The sequence below is a fragment of the Rhinopithecus roxellana genome, chromosome 12 (genome assembly GCF_007565055.1).
Source record: "Rhinopithecus roxellana isolate Shanxi Qingling chromosome 12, ASM756505v1, whole genome shotgun sequence".
NCBI lineage: Eukaryota > Metazoa > Chordata > Mammalia > Primates > Cercopithecidae > Rhinopithecus > Rhinopithecus roxellana.
In genome coordinates this window covers 56,541,262-56,556,510 of record NC_044560.1, presented here as the reverse complement: position 1 = coordinate 56,556,510, position 15,249 = coordinate 56,541,262, and the positions used below count along the sequence as shown (strand labels likewise).

Sequence of the window (15,249 nt, the reverse complement as noted above, 5' to 3'; positions counted from 1 at the left end):
TTATTTGAAGTCATGGTCTATGAAGATAACACACAGGCAATTTAGTACCATCTGTGTCCATCTTGTACTATGCCTTATCTCTTCCCATCCAGGAAAACAGAAAGGTCAATTCCTAAGAAATGAAACTATAACATTTAGAAATACTAGGAATAAGGCACAATAGGTGTAAAACATCTAACAAAGTGAAATTAAAAGACAGTAATACAGGGCTTGTAAATGTCTTCATGACACTTATAAAATGCACACAGGGATAAAACATAAATACAAAAGCTGGGCGCAGTGGCTCACGCCTGTAATCCCAACACTTTAAGGGGCTGAGGCAAGTGGATCACTTGAGGTCAGGAGTTCGGTACCAGGCTGGCCAACATGGTGAAACCCCGTCTTTACTAAAAATACAAAAATTAGGTGGGTGTGGTGGTAGGCGAATCACGTGAACCCAGAAGGTGGAGGTTGCAGTAAGCCAAGATCGCAACACTGTACTCTAGCCTGGGCAACAGAGCGGAACTCTGTCTCAAAAAAAGAAAGGCAGATGTTAATTATCACTTCAAGGTGATAACTTGTCCTATCTTATACAGGATGGCACAGCCTTAACTCAAACCCCAAAAAGCCAGATTGCAATTACTGTGCTCTTAACTACTTCACCTTACAACACATTGTGTGAAATTGGATAATGTTAATATGTAACTGACAGCTTGCTTTTGGTGTACTTATTACAATAAATCAGGCTTCCCGGCCATTGACTGAGCATTGTGGATTGGGCCTCAATTTGCTTACCCACAAAATGGAGAGAATAGAATCTTCCTTTTATTCAACCAATATTGACTAAGTACCCATCGTGTGCCAGGCACTATTTTAGGATAATGGAAGATTAAGTGAAAAAATGCAAAATGGTAAATCCACTTTCCCAATAGCTTAATCCCTTGCATTTATTTGTAAGGTACAGTGGTTTTATTTATTAAGTATCATTGGATGAATATTACGGAACTAACATATAATTCAAGCAAAATTTTGGATTCAATTTCGGCAGATTCACAAACCTCCTGAAGGCCACACATTGCCCTCCATTAAAGTTAAAAACTGTTGCAGAGGGACTCAAACCATTCTGTCATATTGGAAACTCCTTTGGCATTTCCAGCCCACCTAATACAGCAGAGAAGAGGGTACTATTGTTCATGCGTTACAGACAACTAGAATCGTATCTAATCATTGCAGTTTCACAAATAGACCAGGGTAAGAATGCTTTTTCCAACTGTCACAGCAGAAGACCCTTCAGTTCCGGGATTAGACAAGAGAAGTAGAAAGAGTGCCAGCAGACTTCTCTTCTGAAAACAAGGTGAATGGCAGTCCAGCAGTTACGAGCTCATCTGAAAAAAAGATCTGGGTAGGAGCCCAGACTGCTTAGTCACGAAAAGCGACCTAAGACACGTCCCTCTCTGGGCGCAATTTGCTACGTCCGTAAAATGGGGTAATAACCTCTGCTCCGCCTTCCCTGTAGTGATTCCTACACTATAGCTCAAAGAACGAAGTAGAGTGCTTTACAAGTGCAGATGGAGGGAAAGTCATCACTGAGCCTCAGGGTACGGAGGGCAGGAATGCTCCTGCTTCTCGGCTGTTGGCTTCCGCCTTCCCCACTGCAACTCAGTTCCCTGCAGCGCTTTTAGGAATTGGAGTGTGGAACAGAGGAACGCTCTTAACAGTTCAGAACAGTGCCTGGCACTGAACAGGCGCTTGGTACATGTCAGCTGAAAGAATCAATGAGTGAGTCTACAGAGAAAGTCCTCAGTTTCAGAGGTTCAGATGCGCCTTCCCCCGAGTCCCTCGCAACCCGCGGGACGCCACACTCACCGGGCTCCAAAGCTTCCTCCGGCTAGCCGCAAGCCCTCCGTTTCCTACCGCCTCCGCTTCGAGAGCTCCGGGGGATGCAGCACCTCTAACCTGTACCAGCAGGGCTCCTCCTACAGCTACGGGCCGCACGCCAGGACCTAAGCGTGTGTCTCGCTGGAAATGGAAAGAAGGTGGAAGGAGCAAAGAAAATTTCGCGCCAATCGGCGTGGCCCCGCCCCCAGGCCGTCCCTTCGTTGCGTCACCAACTAGCTCGCCCCGCCCACTACGTACACCTAAGAGGGGCGCATGACGTACATCCGCTAACATGCAGCCGCCATCTTTGATTCGATCGGCGCCGCGGGGCGCGGAAGGTCTTTACGCTGAGGTGTTTCCGGTTTCAACATGGTCGCCTAAGCTGTTTAGTGAAACTTCTTCCACCTCTCTCCATTCCCCTAGGTGTTATTTTCTGAACCTGGATGTGACGTATTAAAGGATCCGACGGAAATAGAATTGAAGGCATTCTAAAATGGCTAACCGTACAGTGAAAGATGCGCACAGCATCCACGGCACTAACCCTCAATATCTGGTGGAGAAGATCATTCGAACGCGAATCTATGAGTCCAAGTACTGGAAAGAGGAGTGCTTTGGGCTTACGGGTGAGCGAAAGCGCGCAGAGCCCCTCTCGGCAGCCTTGTGGCCAATTTTTCCTGACCGAGCGCCAGTGGGACTAGCGACTGGCCTCTGGGGGTGGTTCTGGAGCGGAGTATGTCGATCTTTCAGAAAAATTTGAGTGCCTGCTAAGGTGCCTCGTCTTGTGTAGACTATTGGGAACACAGATGAATCTGATAAGGTCATATTTTGAAGGGTGTCTCAGTTGGGTTCTGTGAGTTATCCCATATTTAATGATAGCTGGCTGGGTTGCAACAGTGTTAAGCTCAGGGGTCCGAGTATAACACTTTGACACAATCTATTGAAGGTCTTTAAGGACCTAACGTTAATATGCCTGAAACCAAATTCATGATCTTACTATCCTTAGATCTGGGCCAGTTCCAGTATTTATAAATATCAGTGCTTCAGAGAAGTCTTCCAGGTAATCTTCCGATTTGAATTCTGGCTTTAAATCCATGTCCTGTGGCAATCTGTGAACCTTGAGCAAGTCACTTTACCTTTCTTAGCCCTCATTTTCCTTACCTGGAAATAAGAACATTGCTAGAACTTTCTTCATGACTTGTTAAAAAAGGGTGAGATAATATGAAAAGTTTAGCAGGGTACCTATTTTATTATCCATTCTCAATGTATATTAGCTGCTGTCGTTACTGTTACTAATACACGTTCGTTCTCCTAATATTACACTGTTGATGTGTATTTAGGAGAACCAAAGCTTGAACTGACTCTCCACTTTAACTAGGAAGAGCTTAGCCCTAATATGTCACTCTATTGTTTTTGTTTTTTAGCTGAACTTGTAGTCGATAAAGCCATGGAGTTAAGGTTTGTGGGTGGCGTCTATGGTGGCAACATAAAACCAACACCCTTTCTGTGTTTAACCTTGAAGATGCTTCAAATTCAACCCGAGAAGGATATCATTGTAGAGTTTATCAAAAATGAAGATTTCAAGTGAGTGCAATGTTCACTAGCTAATATAAGAGGTTTAATTTTGGCAGTTCAGAATTGGGCTTTGGTTAAGAGTGGTGTACACAATGTATCTCATTTCTACAGAGTTCCACTCCAGATTTTTGCTTTTGAGTCCTTGAGTTTGTATTTTTTTTTTTTTTTATTTTTTGTTTTGGACACAGAGTCTGTCTGTGTTGCCCAGGCTGGAGTGCAGTGGTGCAGTCTCAGCTCACTGCAACCTCCATTTCCTGGGTTCAAGTGATTCTCCTGCCCCAGTCTCCCGAGTAGCTGGGATTACAGGCATGTGCCACCACACCTAGCTAGATTTTGTATTTTTAGTAGGGATGGGGTTTCAACATGTTGGCCAGGCTGGTCTTGAACTCCAGACCTCAGGTGATCCGCTCCCCACTGGGCCTCCCAGAGCGCGGGGAATACAGGCATGAGCCACCACACCCGGCCAAGTTTGTATTTTATCTGTTCTGATTGTATTAATCTTCTACTTTACTTTTTCAGTTTTGGTGGTAGTTTTTCCCTGAAAAAGGATTTCACAAATTCACTAAATATATATTAAGCAAAAGTGAGTGCCTGATATATTGGTAGGCACTGGACGCTCGGGTGAAAATCAAACAACAAAAGGTGGTGGTTAAGAGGTGTTAGATCTGGGTTCACATCCAGATTCTGTTGCCCATTAACTTGACATTGGAAGGATTACTTAATTTTCTAAACTTTGCTTATCTGTAAAATAGTGACTATAATGTAAGAGTGAAAGAAGGTAATGCATGCGGATCTCTGAACACAGCATTTGCTGCATGGTAAACACCTAGAAAATGTCAGCTTGTCATTACTGTATTACCCATTCTCAAGGAAATCACAGACAAGTATAGGAGACAGACGTAATAGCTTCTTATGTGCCATGCTCTAAGGGCTTTGCATATAATAAATCGTTTCACTTTCACAACAACCTTCTAAACTTTTAATCCCTATTCTACAGGAGAGGAAACCGAGGCACAAAGATTAAGTAATTTTGCCCAAGTTCAAACAGCTAGTAAGTGGCAAATCTGGTTTCAGAGTTCATATTCTTTGGTATAGTATTCTGCTTCCTATACAAAGAAACTGTGAGTTTCAAATGCCTCGTAGTTACCCAAGAGGAAATTTAAGTAGTTGGATACAGGAAAAAGGGAAGAGGGACGACTCTTATAAAGCATTAACAGCTAGAAAATACCTAACTTTTGTTAGGCACTTACTGTGTGCTCTATGCTGTACTTAGTACTTTAAATGCATTTCTTGTTTATATACCAAGCCATAAATTCGGTAGCATTATCTCCATTTTACAAGGATTGAGAAAACACAGATTTGACCAGTAGTGTCACAGAATTAGTAAATCATGGAGTCAGAATTTGAACCCAGATGACTTACTTTTTTCCAAAACCAGCAGTCATGTTTATGTGTACTTGTTCTTGTATTGTTATTAAATATATCTTCTACTTTCTATTTTAAAATTCAGTATCTGGCCAGGCGTGGCTCACACCTGTAATCCCAGCACTTTGGGAGGCCAAGGCAGGTGGATCACTTGAGGTCAGGAGTTTGAGACTAGCCTGGCCAACATGGCAAAACCTGTCCCTACTAAAGATACCAAAATTAGGCTGGGTGCGGTGGCACACACCTGTAATCCCAGCTACTCGGGAGGCTGAGGGAGGAGAATCGCTTGAACCCAGGAGGTGGAGGTTGTAGTGAGTTGAGATTGTGCCACTGCACTCCAGCCTGGGCAACAGAGCAATACTCTGTCTCAAGAAATAAATAAATAAAAATACAAAAATTAGCTGGGCTTGGTGGTGGGTGCCTGTAATCCTTGCTATTAGGAGGCTGAAGCAGGAGAATTGCTTGATCCTGGGAGGCAGAGGTTGCAGTGAGCCGAGATCGTGCCACTGCACTGCAGCCTGGGCAACAGATTAAAAAATAAGTAAATAAATGGCGGGGCGCGGTGGCTCAAGCCTGTAATCCCAGCACTTTGGGAGGCCGAGACCGGTGGATCACGAGGTCAGGAGATCGAGACCATCCTGGCCTACACGGTGAAACCCCGTCTCTACTAAAAAAATACAAAAAACTAGCCGGGCGAGATGGCGGGCGCCTGTAGTCCCAGCTACTCGGGAGGCTGAGGCAGGAGAATGGCGTAAACCGGGGAGGCAGAGCTTGCAGTGAGCCGAGATTGCGCCACTGCACTCCAGCCTGGGCGACAGAGCGAGACTCCATCTCAAAAAAAAAAAAAAAAAAAAAAAACTAAATAAAATAAAATTCGGTATTTCGTTTGATTCTTAGAGTAATCCTGTGAGGTAAATAGGTTTTATTCTAGTTTTACTGATGATATATTTGAAAGTTGATCAATATTTATGATGTTCCCATAGCCATAAATGGTAGCATAGGAACTTGAACCCAGGTCTCCACATTTTAGCTGTCTTTCTTCAGCTTCATTCTGCCTCCACAGTTGCAGCTTTCTTACCTGCCAAAGAGAAGAAAATGTTTATCCACTACTGCCATGAGAAAAGCTAGTTGTAAAACTTAGGAACTTCTAGGATGGCCTGTTGTTTCATTGTCATCTCTTTATCAGGTATGTTCGCATGCTGGGGGCACTTTACATGAGGCTGACAGGCACTGCAATTGATTGCTATAAGTACTTGGAGCCTCTGTACAATGACTATCGAAAAATCAAGAGCCAGAACCGAAATGGGGGTGAGTATGGTGCTAAGTCTCCTGATTGTCATTTTTAAGCCAAGTTTTATTTCACCAGTACTTCTACCTCTGCATTGTCATAGACAGTGTGAATGCTCCTCTTCATCTACATTGTTACTGTCTTTATGCAAGTTTTCCCTTGTCCCTCATGGGAGTTTTCAGTCTGACTACTAGCTTCGTGTTGGCCTTACCCAGCCTGCCTCTGTCTGCCTCCCTTTCCAAGTGCATCTTATGTTAATCCCTGCCTTGCATCATATGCCCCCTTTACATGTGCTCCATCCCAAAAGATCTAGCTGCAGAATGGCTTCCCCATAAAAACCTTCCCCAGCCCTCTCAGACAAAGTTAGTTTTCCATATTTTATGTCTTCACAGTTCTTTCTACTGGCCTCTCCTCTAGCACTGTACTTCACACTGCAGCATATAGACTTAAGTGTACTCATTTTTATACAGGAATCCCACTGAAAAATAAGTATATCTGAGAGAGGCAGCTCCATACCGTCTACAAAGAGATCACTTAATGTGTTAAGGAGGGATTCCAGGTATTGCAGTCAAAGCCTTTTCTCGCTTGGTGTCACAACAGAAGATAGGAACATTTACCTTTCACTCCTACCTGTATCATTAAACAGTAGAAGGTTAAGAATTTGGGGCCAAGCATGGTGTCTCACACCTCTAATCCCAGCACTTTCGGAGGCCAAGGCGGGCAGATCAGTTGAGGTCAGGAGTTTGAGACTGGCCTCGCCAATATGGTGAAAGCCTGTCTCTACTAAAACTACAAAAATTAGCAGGGTGTGGTGGTGCACACCTGTAATCCCAGCTACTCAGGAGGCTGAGGCAGGAGAAGCGCTTGAACTGGGAGGCGGAGGTTGCAGTGAGTCAAGATCGCGCCACTGTATTCCAGCCTGGGCAACAGAGTAAGACTCCATCTTAAAAAAAAATAGTTTAGTATTATACTTATAAACTTATTCATTCATTGAATTCATATATATTAAGTGCCATTGACATGTCACATACTGTGCTATGTGGTGTAAATGCCATGGTGAACAAGATGGATGTGGTCATGGCCATGATGGAGTTATTTATTATTTTATTATGTAAAACTAAGAATTTCTCAACCTATTGACATTTTATGTCATACAATTTTTTGTGTGAGGATTGGCTTGTGCATCGTAGAATGAGTAGCAGTATCTCTAGCCTCTACCCACTAGATGTAAGTAACATCTCCTTCTAAGTAGGAGGATGGGCGTGTGCCCAAAATTGTCCATGGTCGAGAACCCCAGAAGTAAGGTAATGTTTACCATGGAAGTTCTCAAAAGCTGTATATATATATACACACACACACACATATACACATTTTATATATATAATTTGTGTATATGCATAATTTCTTTTTTTTTTTTTGAGACGGAGTTTTGCTCTGTTGCCCAGGCTGGAGTACAGTGGTATGGTCTTAGTTCACTGCAACCTCTGCCTCCACTGCCTCTGCCTCCAATTATTGTCCTGCCTCAGCCTCTTGAGTAGCTGGGATTATAGGTGCCCACCACCATGCCCAGCTAATTTTTGTATTTTTAGTAGAGATGGGGTTTCGCCATGTTGGCCAGGCCTGTCTTGAACTCCTGACCTCAAGTGATCCGCCTGCCTTGGCCTTCCAAAGTGCTGGGATTACAGGCGTGAGCCACCACTCCTGGCCAGTTCTCAAAAGCTGTTACTCCATGTGCCATATAAGATACATGTTCTAAATTTAGAAACATTGCAGGTTCAGATGAGAAATTATATTTGAATTATATGATCTCTTCAAGATCACCCCTACATAATTCAGAACTGTTTGTGCTTGCTTTTGTGTTTGTCTCCTCCTAATTGGGACTTCATTCATCCTTAATCTCTTCTAAAGATGCCTAGTACATAGATGTCCTGATATGAGGTTTTAACACTTCTTTTACTTTTTGGCATCTAAATCTGTTATTTCCAGGTTGTTTGAGCTAATGACTTTTTCTTGCAGAGTTTGAATTGATGCATGTTGATGAGTTTATTGATGAACTATTGCACAGTGAGAGAGTCTGTGATATCATTCTGCCCCGGCTACAGGTAAGAAATAAAAGTCTCTTACCACAGTCACCCTTCTCTTTCTAGACAGACAGGCAGACAAACACATACACACAGCTTAAACACTGAAGCCTGTGGATCTTATGGGTCCTCTTAATAAACAGTCTTCCTGTCTGGGAGAAAGATAGTGGATTGGGAGTGAGAGGAAAATAGATAAAATATTTGAAGGGTAGGGCTTTAAAAGTGAATAGTTTAAAACAAGGAAACTTTGTTTTTCCCCATCCTTTTGTAGTTCACGTGCATGTGTGAGTTGTGCCTCCCTCAAACCTTGTTACAACATCAGCATATTACTCGTCTATCATGAAAAAAAAATTTATTCAGGATGTTATATCAAGGGTATTGTAGCTAGAGTGGGTAGGGATTTTTTAACTTCATGAACAGTTTTTTTCAAACTAGTCTTCATGTAAAAAGCCAGGACATAAAACAGATAAAGATAGGGCGAGAGACTGAACCCTTAATTCCTTAAACTTGGCTTTACCATCCTGCTTCCCTTTCCTAGTGATAAACGATTATCCATGAGACATCTTTTCAGGAAATGAGTGTGATACATCTCTCCTGTTCTATATTGGCACTGTAGGGCATGTAGCGGAAAGAATGAGATTGTAAATTTGAAAACCTACTTTGAGGGCCCAATTCTCATAGCAATGTCTTGCTCTGTTGCCCAGGCTGGTCTTAAACTCCTGGGCTCAAGGGATCTTCCCACCTCAGTCTCCCAAGGAGCTGGGACCACAGGCACATGCCACTACATTTAGCCATTTGGCATTTTTAAAATCAGCTTTGCCTCTCTGATCTTTAGCCACTCAAATAAACATTGGTAAGCCATATCCCAGATTAAAATGGAACCAGTTCAAAATGCATGAATCTCACCTCGAGATCCTGGGTCTTCTGGAGATTTGGTGCTACTCTAGGGCTAGGCCTCTTCTGGTGGAACTATCAGCCATGAATTTTCTCTGTGTACGAAGCGCTTACTTTGGGTTCTAGGCTATACCTATACTGATCGATACTCCCATGACTTTAGAGTGTAAGATACAGGGAATAGAGCCAATAGAAAATGAAGATGTTCTCTTTAGGTTTGTATTTATGTTTATAGGAGAACTTTAGTTTATAGATTCCAGGTCTATTAAACTTGTTATGAAAAGCTTGAACTGTCTTTGAAATGAAATTGTCTCAGCTGTTGCTCCTTGGAATCCTGAAGCCCAGTGTTGAGGTTTCAAGAAATAGGGGAAATGACAACAACCCCTAACTCTCATTATGTTCTCTGTAGAAACGCTATGTATTAGAGGAAGCTGAGCAACTGGAGCCTCGAGTCAGCGCTCTGGAAGAGGACATGGATGATGTGGAGTCCAGTGAAGAGGAAGAAGAGGAGGATGAGAAGGTCAGGCACCTGAGACTTTCAGGGTTGTAGGGGAGGGAGTAATAGAAAATGGGAATTTTTTTTGTTTTTATACTTTTAATTTTTAACTCTGTTGGTCAGGTGTGGTCGCTCACGCCTGTAATCCTATCACTTTGGGAGGCCAAGGCAGGTGGATCACCAGAGGTCAGGAGTTCAAGACCAGCCTGGCCAACATGGTGGTGAAACCTCATCTCTACTAAAAATACAAAAATTAGCCGGTGTGGTGGTGGGTGCCTGTAATCCCAGCTACCCAGGAGGCTGAGGCAGGAGAATCACTTGAACCTGGGAAGCGGGGGTTGCAGTGAGCCAAGATTGCACCACTGCGCTCTAGCCTGGGCGAAAGTGAGACTCCATCTCAAAAAAAAAATTTTTTTTAACTCTAACCAAGAACAATATTTCCTTATTAAAAGCACCTCAGCTCTGCCATATACTAGTGGTATAATCTTACGCAAATTACTTAAATTTAGTTTTCTCCTATGTAAAGTGAGGTTAATGATACTTTTTTCCTCAAGTCTGTTGAAAGTATTAAATAAGATTATAAATTTAAAGCCCTTAGCAGAGTATTGGCACATTATAATTGCCTGATAAATGGTGGCAGCTGTTAAATACTTGGAAAGAAATAAAACTTTTCATAATTGCACCTATCCTAAGGAATAAGCCTTGTTTAGGAGGGGGAAAATGTCAACCACATAGGCATGTTCTTTCAATACTAGTTACAGTGCTGAAAAGTTGAAAGCAACCAAGCCTGCCCAGTTGTTTCAGGAAGCAGTCAAAACTTTTTTTTGAGATAGGGTCTTGCTCTGTTTCCCAGGCTGAGGTGCAGTGGCACAATCTTGGCTCACTGCATCCTCAGCCTCCCAGGCTCAAGCAGTCCTCCCACCTCAGCCTCCCAAGTAGCTGGAACTACAGACACGTGACAGCACACCTGGCTAATTTGTGTATTTGTTTTGTAGAGATGGGATTTCACCATGTTGCCCAGGCTGCAGATAAACTAAACACACACATATACACAACACACCGGTCTGTTTCTGTTCCCTCTCTCTTCTGAGTTATTTTGGCTGTCTTATATAGCTCATAATAGGTTTTGTTAGTTAATAGGGTAAGTGCCTCCTTCTTTGTAGTCAGGTTACTGTGCTTTAAAGTCACTTGGAGATGGACTTTGGGACAAGATGGGGTGTAAAGTATAATTAGTGTTCCTAGATGGCTCTTTATAAGCCTGTGCCTTTCAGTGACCCAATCATGTTGTTTCCAGTTGGAAAGAGTGCCATCACCTGATCACCGCCGGAGAAGCTACCGAGACTTGGATAAGCCCCGTCGCTCTCCCACACTGCGCTACAGGAGGAGTAGAAGCCGGTCTCCCAGAAGGTAAACCCTAGTCATTGGCCTTTTCCCAGGAGATTTTGAGCACTGTAGCCTAGAAGTTTGGATTTCAGAGAAGGAAAAATGCCAGCCTAGGGAGAATGTTTGCCCAGTATATTAGTTATCTGTTGCTGCAAAACAGCCACATGTCAAACCTCATTGGCAGAAAACAATAACCATTTCTTTCGTTCACAAGTCTGCAGTCAGTGATTTAAGCAGAGCTTGGATAGACAGTTTTTTAAGTACCTGTTCTGTTGTCTGCTGTCTACTGGCTGGTATGGAATTGCCTTAGCTTGGATGACAGGGGAAATTTCTCTTCTCTGTGTCATCCTCCAGCAGGCTAAGTTGGGTATATTCTCATGGTAGTGGCAGAACTCAAGAGCAAACAAACCCAGTCATGCAAATGTTTTTCCACTATCTGCTTTTATCATATTTGCAAATATCCCATTAGCCAAAGCAAGTCACGTGGCCAGTCCTAAAGTTAGAATGGGAGGGTGCTAGAGTTACATGACAAAAGACATGGATACAGAGAAGGGTGATACAGAGAAGGGTGAAGGATAAGACTGGGGCCATTTTTGCAATCTACAATATCCAGTGCACCAACCTAGGCTTTCTTCTTCCTCTCTTTGTTATAGGCGGAGTCGATCTCCCAAAAGGAGAAGGTAGGCCTTCAGTCGTTTGTGATGAAGGATAGAGCTTTGGGGAGGGAGTGGTAGTATTGGTGTTGTATGTATATTGCTAACCAGATCTGGTAGTCTGACTAGTCTTTTCTATAGCCCCTCCCCCCGCCGAGAAAGGCATCGGAGCAAGAGTCCAAGACGTCACCGCAGCAGGTCCCGAGATCGGCGGCACAGATCCCGTTCCAAGTCCCCAGGTAGAGCATGTGGGCCTTTTGCCACAGGTTGTCTTAACAAAGAAATGGAAAAGGAGCAGTTAAGCCTCTTGCAGTACAGGAGTGCCTGACTGTACTGCCTAACAGAAAAGGAGATGGACATAGAATTTGAAAATTAAGGTTCACAGCTTGACTGCCACTTAGAAGCTTTGGTGATAAGGTTGGCTTCAGTTTTTTCATCTGAAATTATAGGAATAAGATCTAATATAATAGTGAAAACCCAATATGATGTTTGTGAAATTAGCCATGAAGCCCTTGAATGTATATGTATTTGAACTGGTTTCATTACTCCTTTCTTTGCTCCCTCTTCCTCCACTAATTCAGAGTTGCTTCCACTAAGAGGTGTCCGCTGCATAGGCCAAAAAATAATAATAATAATAATACTAAGCCAATGGCAGGTATTAGGGGAGGTGAGAGTGACAGTTTAATAAGAGAAGGGTAGATCTCATACAATGGCCTTTTCTTCCCCAGGTCATCACCGTAGTCACAGACACAGGAGCCACTCAAAGTCTCCCGAAAGGTAATGAATTGACTTCTATTTTAACTTTATTCAGAAATAGTCCCAATTACAACTAATTGGACCTGAAATTTTCTTGTTTTGTTGGGGGATGTTAGGAATTCTCCTTCATTACAAGACAAAATTGGTCTGTTGCTTTGAGAATTACTGGGGTTAGATAACTTTATTTCTTTTTTGTGAAAACTGAGTTTTATGCTTGTCTCCCAGGCTGGAGTGCAGTGGCGTGAAGTGAACTTGGCTCACTGCAGTCACTGCAGCCTCTGCCTCTTGGGTTCAAGCGAGACAACCTGTTTTGTTTTGTTTTGCTTTACAGGATTGCACCTTTGGATAATGGATGAGTTTTGGGCTCAGAAAACATGGGGTTTAGTCCCAAGTTTTAAAACTTGACAGTTGAGTGACCTGGGACAAGTCACTTTCATTTGATAAGATTTCATTAGAAACCCCCATGTGCCATATACTGTTGGGTGCACCCCCCCCCTTTTTTTTTTTTGAGATGGAGTCTTGCTGTCACCCAGGCTGGAGTGCAGTGGCACAATCTTGGCTCACTGCAAGCTCCACCTCCTGGATTCATGCCATTCTCCTGCCTCAGCCTCCCGAGTAGCTGGGACTACAGGTGCCCGCCACCACGCCTGGCTAATTTTTTATATTTTAAGTAGAGATAGGGTTTCACTATTTTAGCCAGGATGGTCTCAATCTGACCTTGTGATCCACCCACCTCAGTCTCCCAAAGTGTTGGGATTACAGGCGCTCGAGCCACTGTGCCTGGCCTGTTGGGTGCACTCTTAACCTCTGAGAGGTCATTTCCTCAGTGGCAAAATTTGGATATTAATGCCTGACTCAAGAGTGTTGCTCTGAACCAAAAAACTACCAAGCAGTTTAATGAATATTGAGTGTCAGCTCCATCCCCATCAATGTTAGCATACCAAGGTCTTTCTCAGGAGTCTTTTTTTTTTTTTTTTTTTTTTTTTTTGAGACGGAGTCTCACTCTGTCATTGAGGCTGGAGTGCAGTGGCCCAATCTTGGCTCACTGCAGCCTCCGCCTCCCAGGTTTAAACAATTCTCTTGCCCCAGCCTCCCAAGTAGCTGGGATTACAGGCAGCTGCCACTATGCTTGGCTAATTTTTGTATTTTTAGTAGAGACAGGGTTTCACCATGTTGGCCAGGCTGGTCTCAAATTCCTGACCTCAGGTGATCTGCACACCTTGGCCTCCCAAAGTGCTGGGATTACAGGTGTGAGCCACTGCGCCCGGCTGCCCAGCTTCTTAATATAATTATTTATATGTGTTGCCATTTCAGGTCTAAGAAGAGCCACAAGAAGAGCCGGAGAGGGAATGAGTAATGGACTGTTTGGTTTTAGTCCACATGGCCTCCTGTGGATATGAGGGTATCTGTCTATGTGAAAGGATTAAGACCTCCCCCAGGCAGCTATAAGAATATTTTAGTTTTTTTCTTATCAAATTTCTCAACCTTTATTTTTAATGAAGGAGGTGCTGAGTTTTGTATCTCTTTGTAATCATAATCAACATCAGTTTTTGACCCAACTAACCTTGACTGTATTCAAACTTACAAGAGTAGAAAGGATCTGGAGGTTGGGGATATGAATGACAAGGAAAGGATGTGGCCACCTGATGACCCTTTCCCTTTTTATTAAACCAGACACACCTGTTTCCCATTTCGCTGTAGTTTAGTTTTTGGTTTGTTGTGGTTGCAACTGCTTTGAGAATCCTGGGATTTGTGCTGCTGCTATTATTTAAAGATCAAAGGAGTAAAACATAGTAGCTCCTAACTTTTTCCTAGCAGCAGCAAGTGGTAATAAACATGAAACTTGGTTAGCAGTTTTGAAAGAACAGAACGCATTCAACTGTAAGGCTTCCTCTGGATCATTAAAGCCAGTTTCATCCAACAGTTCAACAGAGAGCGGCACTTAATACCCTTTATACAGCCCATTTTTTTCTTAGTTTCATTTGTTCTTGCCCACAAGCTGGAAATCCAGGTTAAGGTATCCAGCCTTTATCATATAAGCATTGACATTACCCAGGCCTAGTCAGTAGCAGTAGGGTAACAGGATTGAAAAAGAGTTGATGGAGAGGAAAGTATCTATCTAATATGAGTCATGGTTTTGACCTAAATTGCTAGACAGTAGTGCCATTCACAAAGTCAGAAAACACCACAGGAGGAGACAGCTTTTAGAAGGGCAGAGAATTAGGGAATTGTGGTAGTAATGAAAATGACGCATTCAGTTTCACAAGTTGGAGCTTTGGCATAGCTAAAAACAAAAGCCCATGAAGTTGGAGATAGGGACCAGAATTGAACACAGCGGTCTAGGCCAGAATGGACAACGTTTCAGTAATTGTGGAATCCGCCAATAAGACTCCCCAGAGTGCTTATATATATCAGAAATGCACACAACAGAACCACAGGCAGCACCAACACTGGTGACAGGAAGAAGTAGAAGACACCTATTGAAAACTGGAATGGCCCATTCAGAAAGACAGGAGAATTAGGAGAGGTGAAAGCAGCCAAGGGTCAAGAACGCAGAAGCAAAGGAAGGACTAAAAAGCCTCCATGGACATTGATAATCAAGAGATTATTAAGATCTTTGCTAGAAGTGTTCCTTTACCTGTACTTAACTACCTTAAAAAGAGAAAAGTCGATGACGTCCTGCAACTATAGTCCCAGTAGGAACTGTGAAGACCAGCTGCCCTGCAGGATCCAGTTTTTCTTGGGAGGTTGTATCTGGTCATAAGGTAAACATTCTATACATTCTATTGCTTGCTCCTGAACTGAAAGACTTCTCCAGCAGTATTAAAACATTTTTTAATCTTA

At 43.0% G+C, this 15,249-nt stretch overlaps 2 protein-coding genes and 1 pseudogene across 2 annotated transcripts in view; 2 read left to right on the top strand and 1 right to left on the bottom strand.

Moving 5' to 3' along the window:
- ORC1 (origin recognition complex subunit 1) overlaps positions 1-2,071 on the bottom strand; it is a 32,885-nt gene extending 30,814 nt beyond the window's left edge. Inside the window, exon 1 of the mRNA XM_030912710.1 lies at positions 1,846-2,071. The gene's annotated coding sequence lies outside the window, so the exon portion shown is untranslated. The remainder of the gene's footprint in view (positions 1-1,845) is intronic.
- A 48-nt stretch (positions 2,072-2,119) lies between these two features.
- On the top strand, positions 2,120-15,249 carry PRPF38A (pre-mRNA processing factor 38A). Its single transcript, XM_010372080.1, has 10 exons — positions 2,120-2,480; positions 3,279-3,438; positions 6,041-6,162; positions 8,159-8,244; positions 9,527-9,637; positions 10,908-11,020; positions 11,650-11,676; positions 11,791-11,888; positions 12,378-12,426; positions 13,720-15,249. The coding sequence occupies exons 1-10, from the start codon at positions 2,351-2,353 to the stop codon at positions 13,760-13,762; spliced, it is 939 nt and encodes a 312-aa protein (XP_010370382.1). The 5' UTR covers positions 2,120-2,350; the 3' UTR covers positions 13,763-15,249.
- Positions 8,483-8,563, top strand: LOC115892604 (annotated as a pseudogene).

What these genes read in the sequence shown, in the direction of transcription:
- PRPF38A (XM_010372080.1), top strand. Translation starts at nt 2,351, where the DNA reads ATGGCTAACCGTACAGTGAAAGATGCGCACAGCATCCACGGCACTAAC. An exon ending in AGAAGCCGGTCTCCCAGAAG is followed by an intron (nt 11,021 to 11,649) that starts GTAAACCCTAGT and finishes TCTTTGTTATAG; the next exon opens with GCGGAGTCGATCTCCCAAAA. An exon ending in ATCCCGTTCCAAGTCCCCAG is followed by an intron (nt 11,889 to 12,377) that starts GTAGAGCATGTG and finishes TTTCTTCCCCAG; the next exon opens with GTCATCACCGTAGTCACAGA.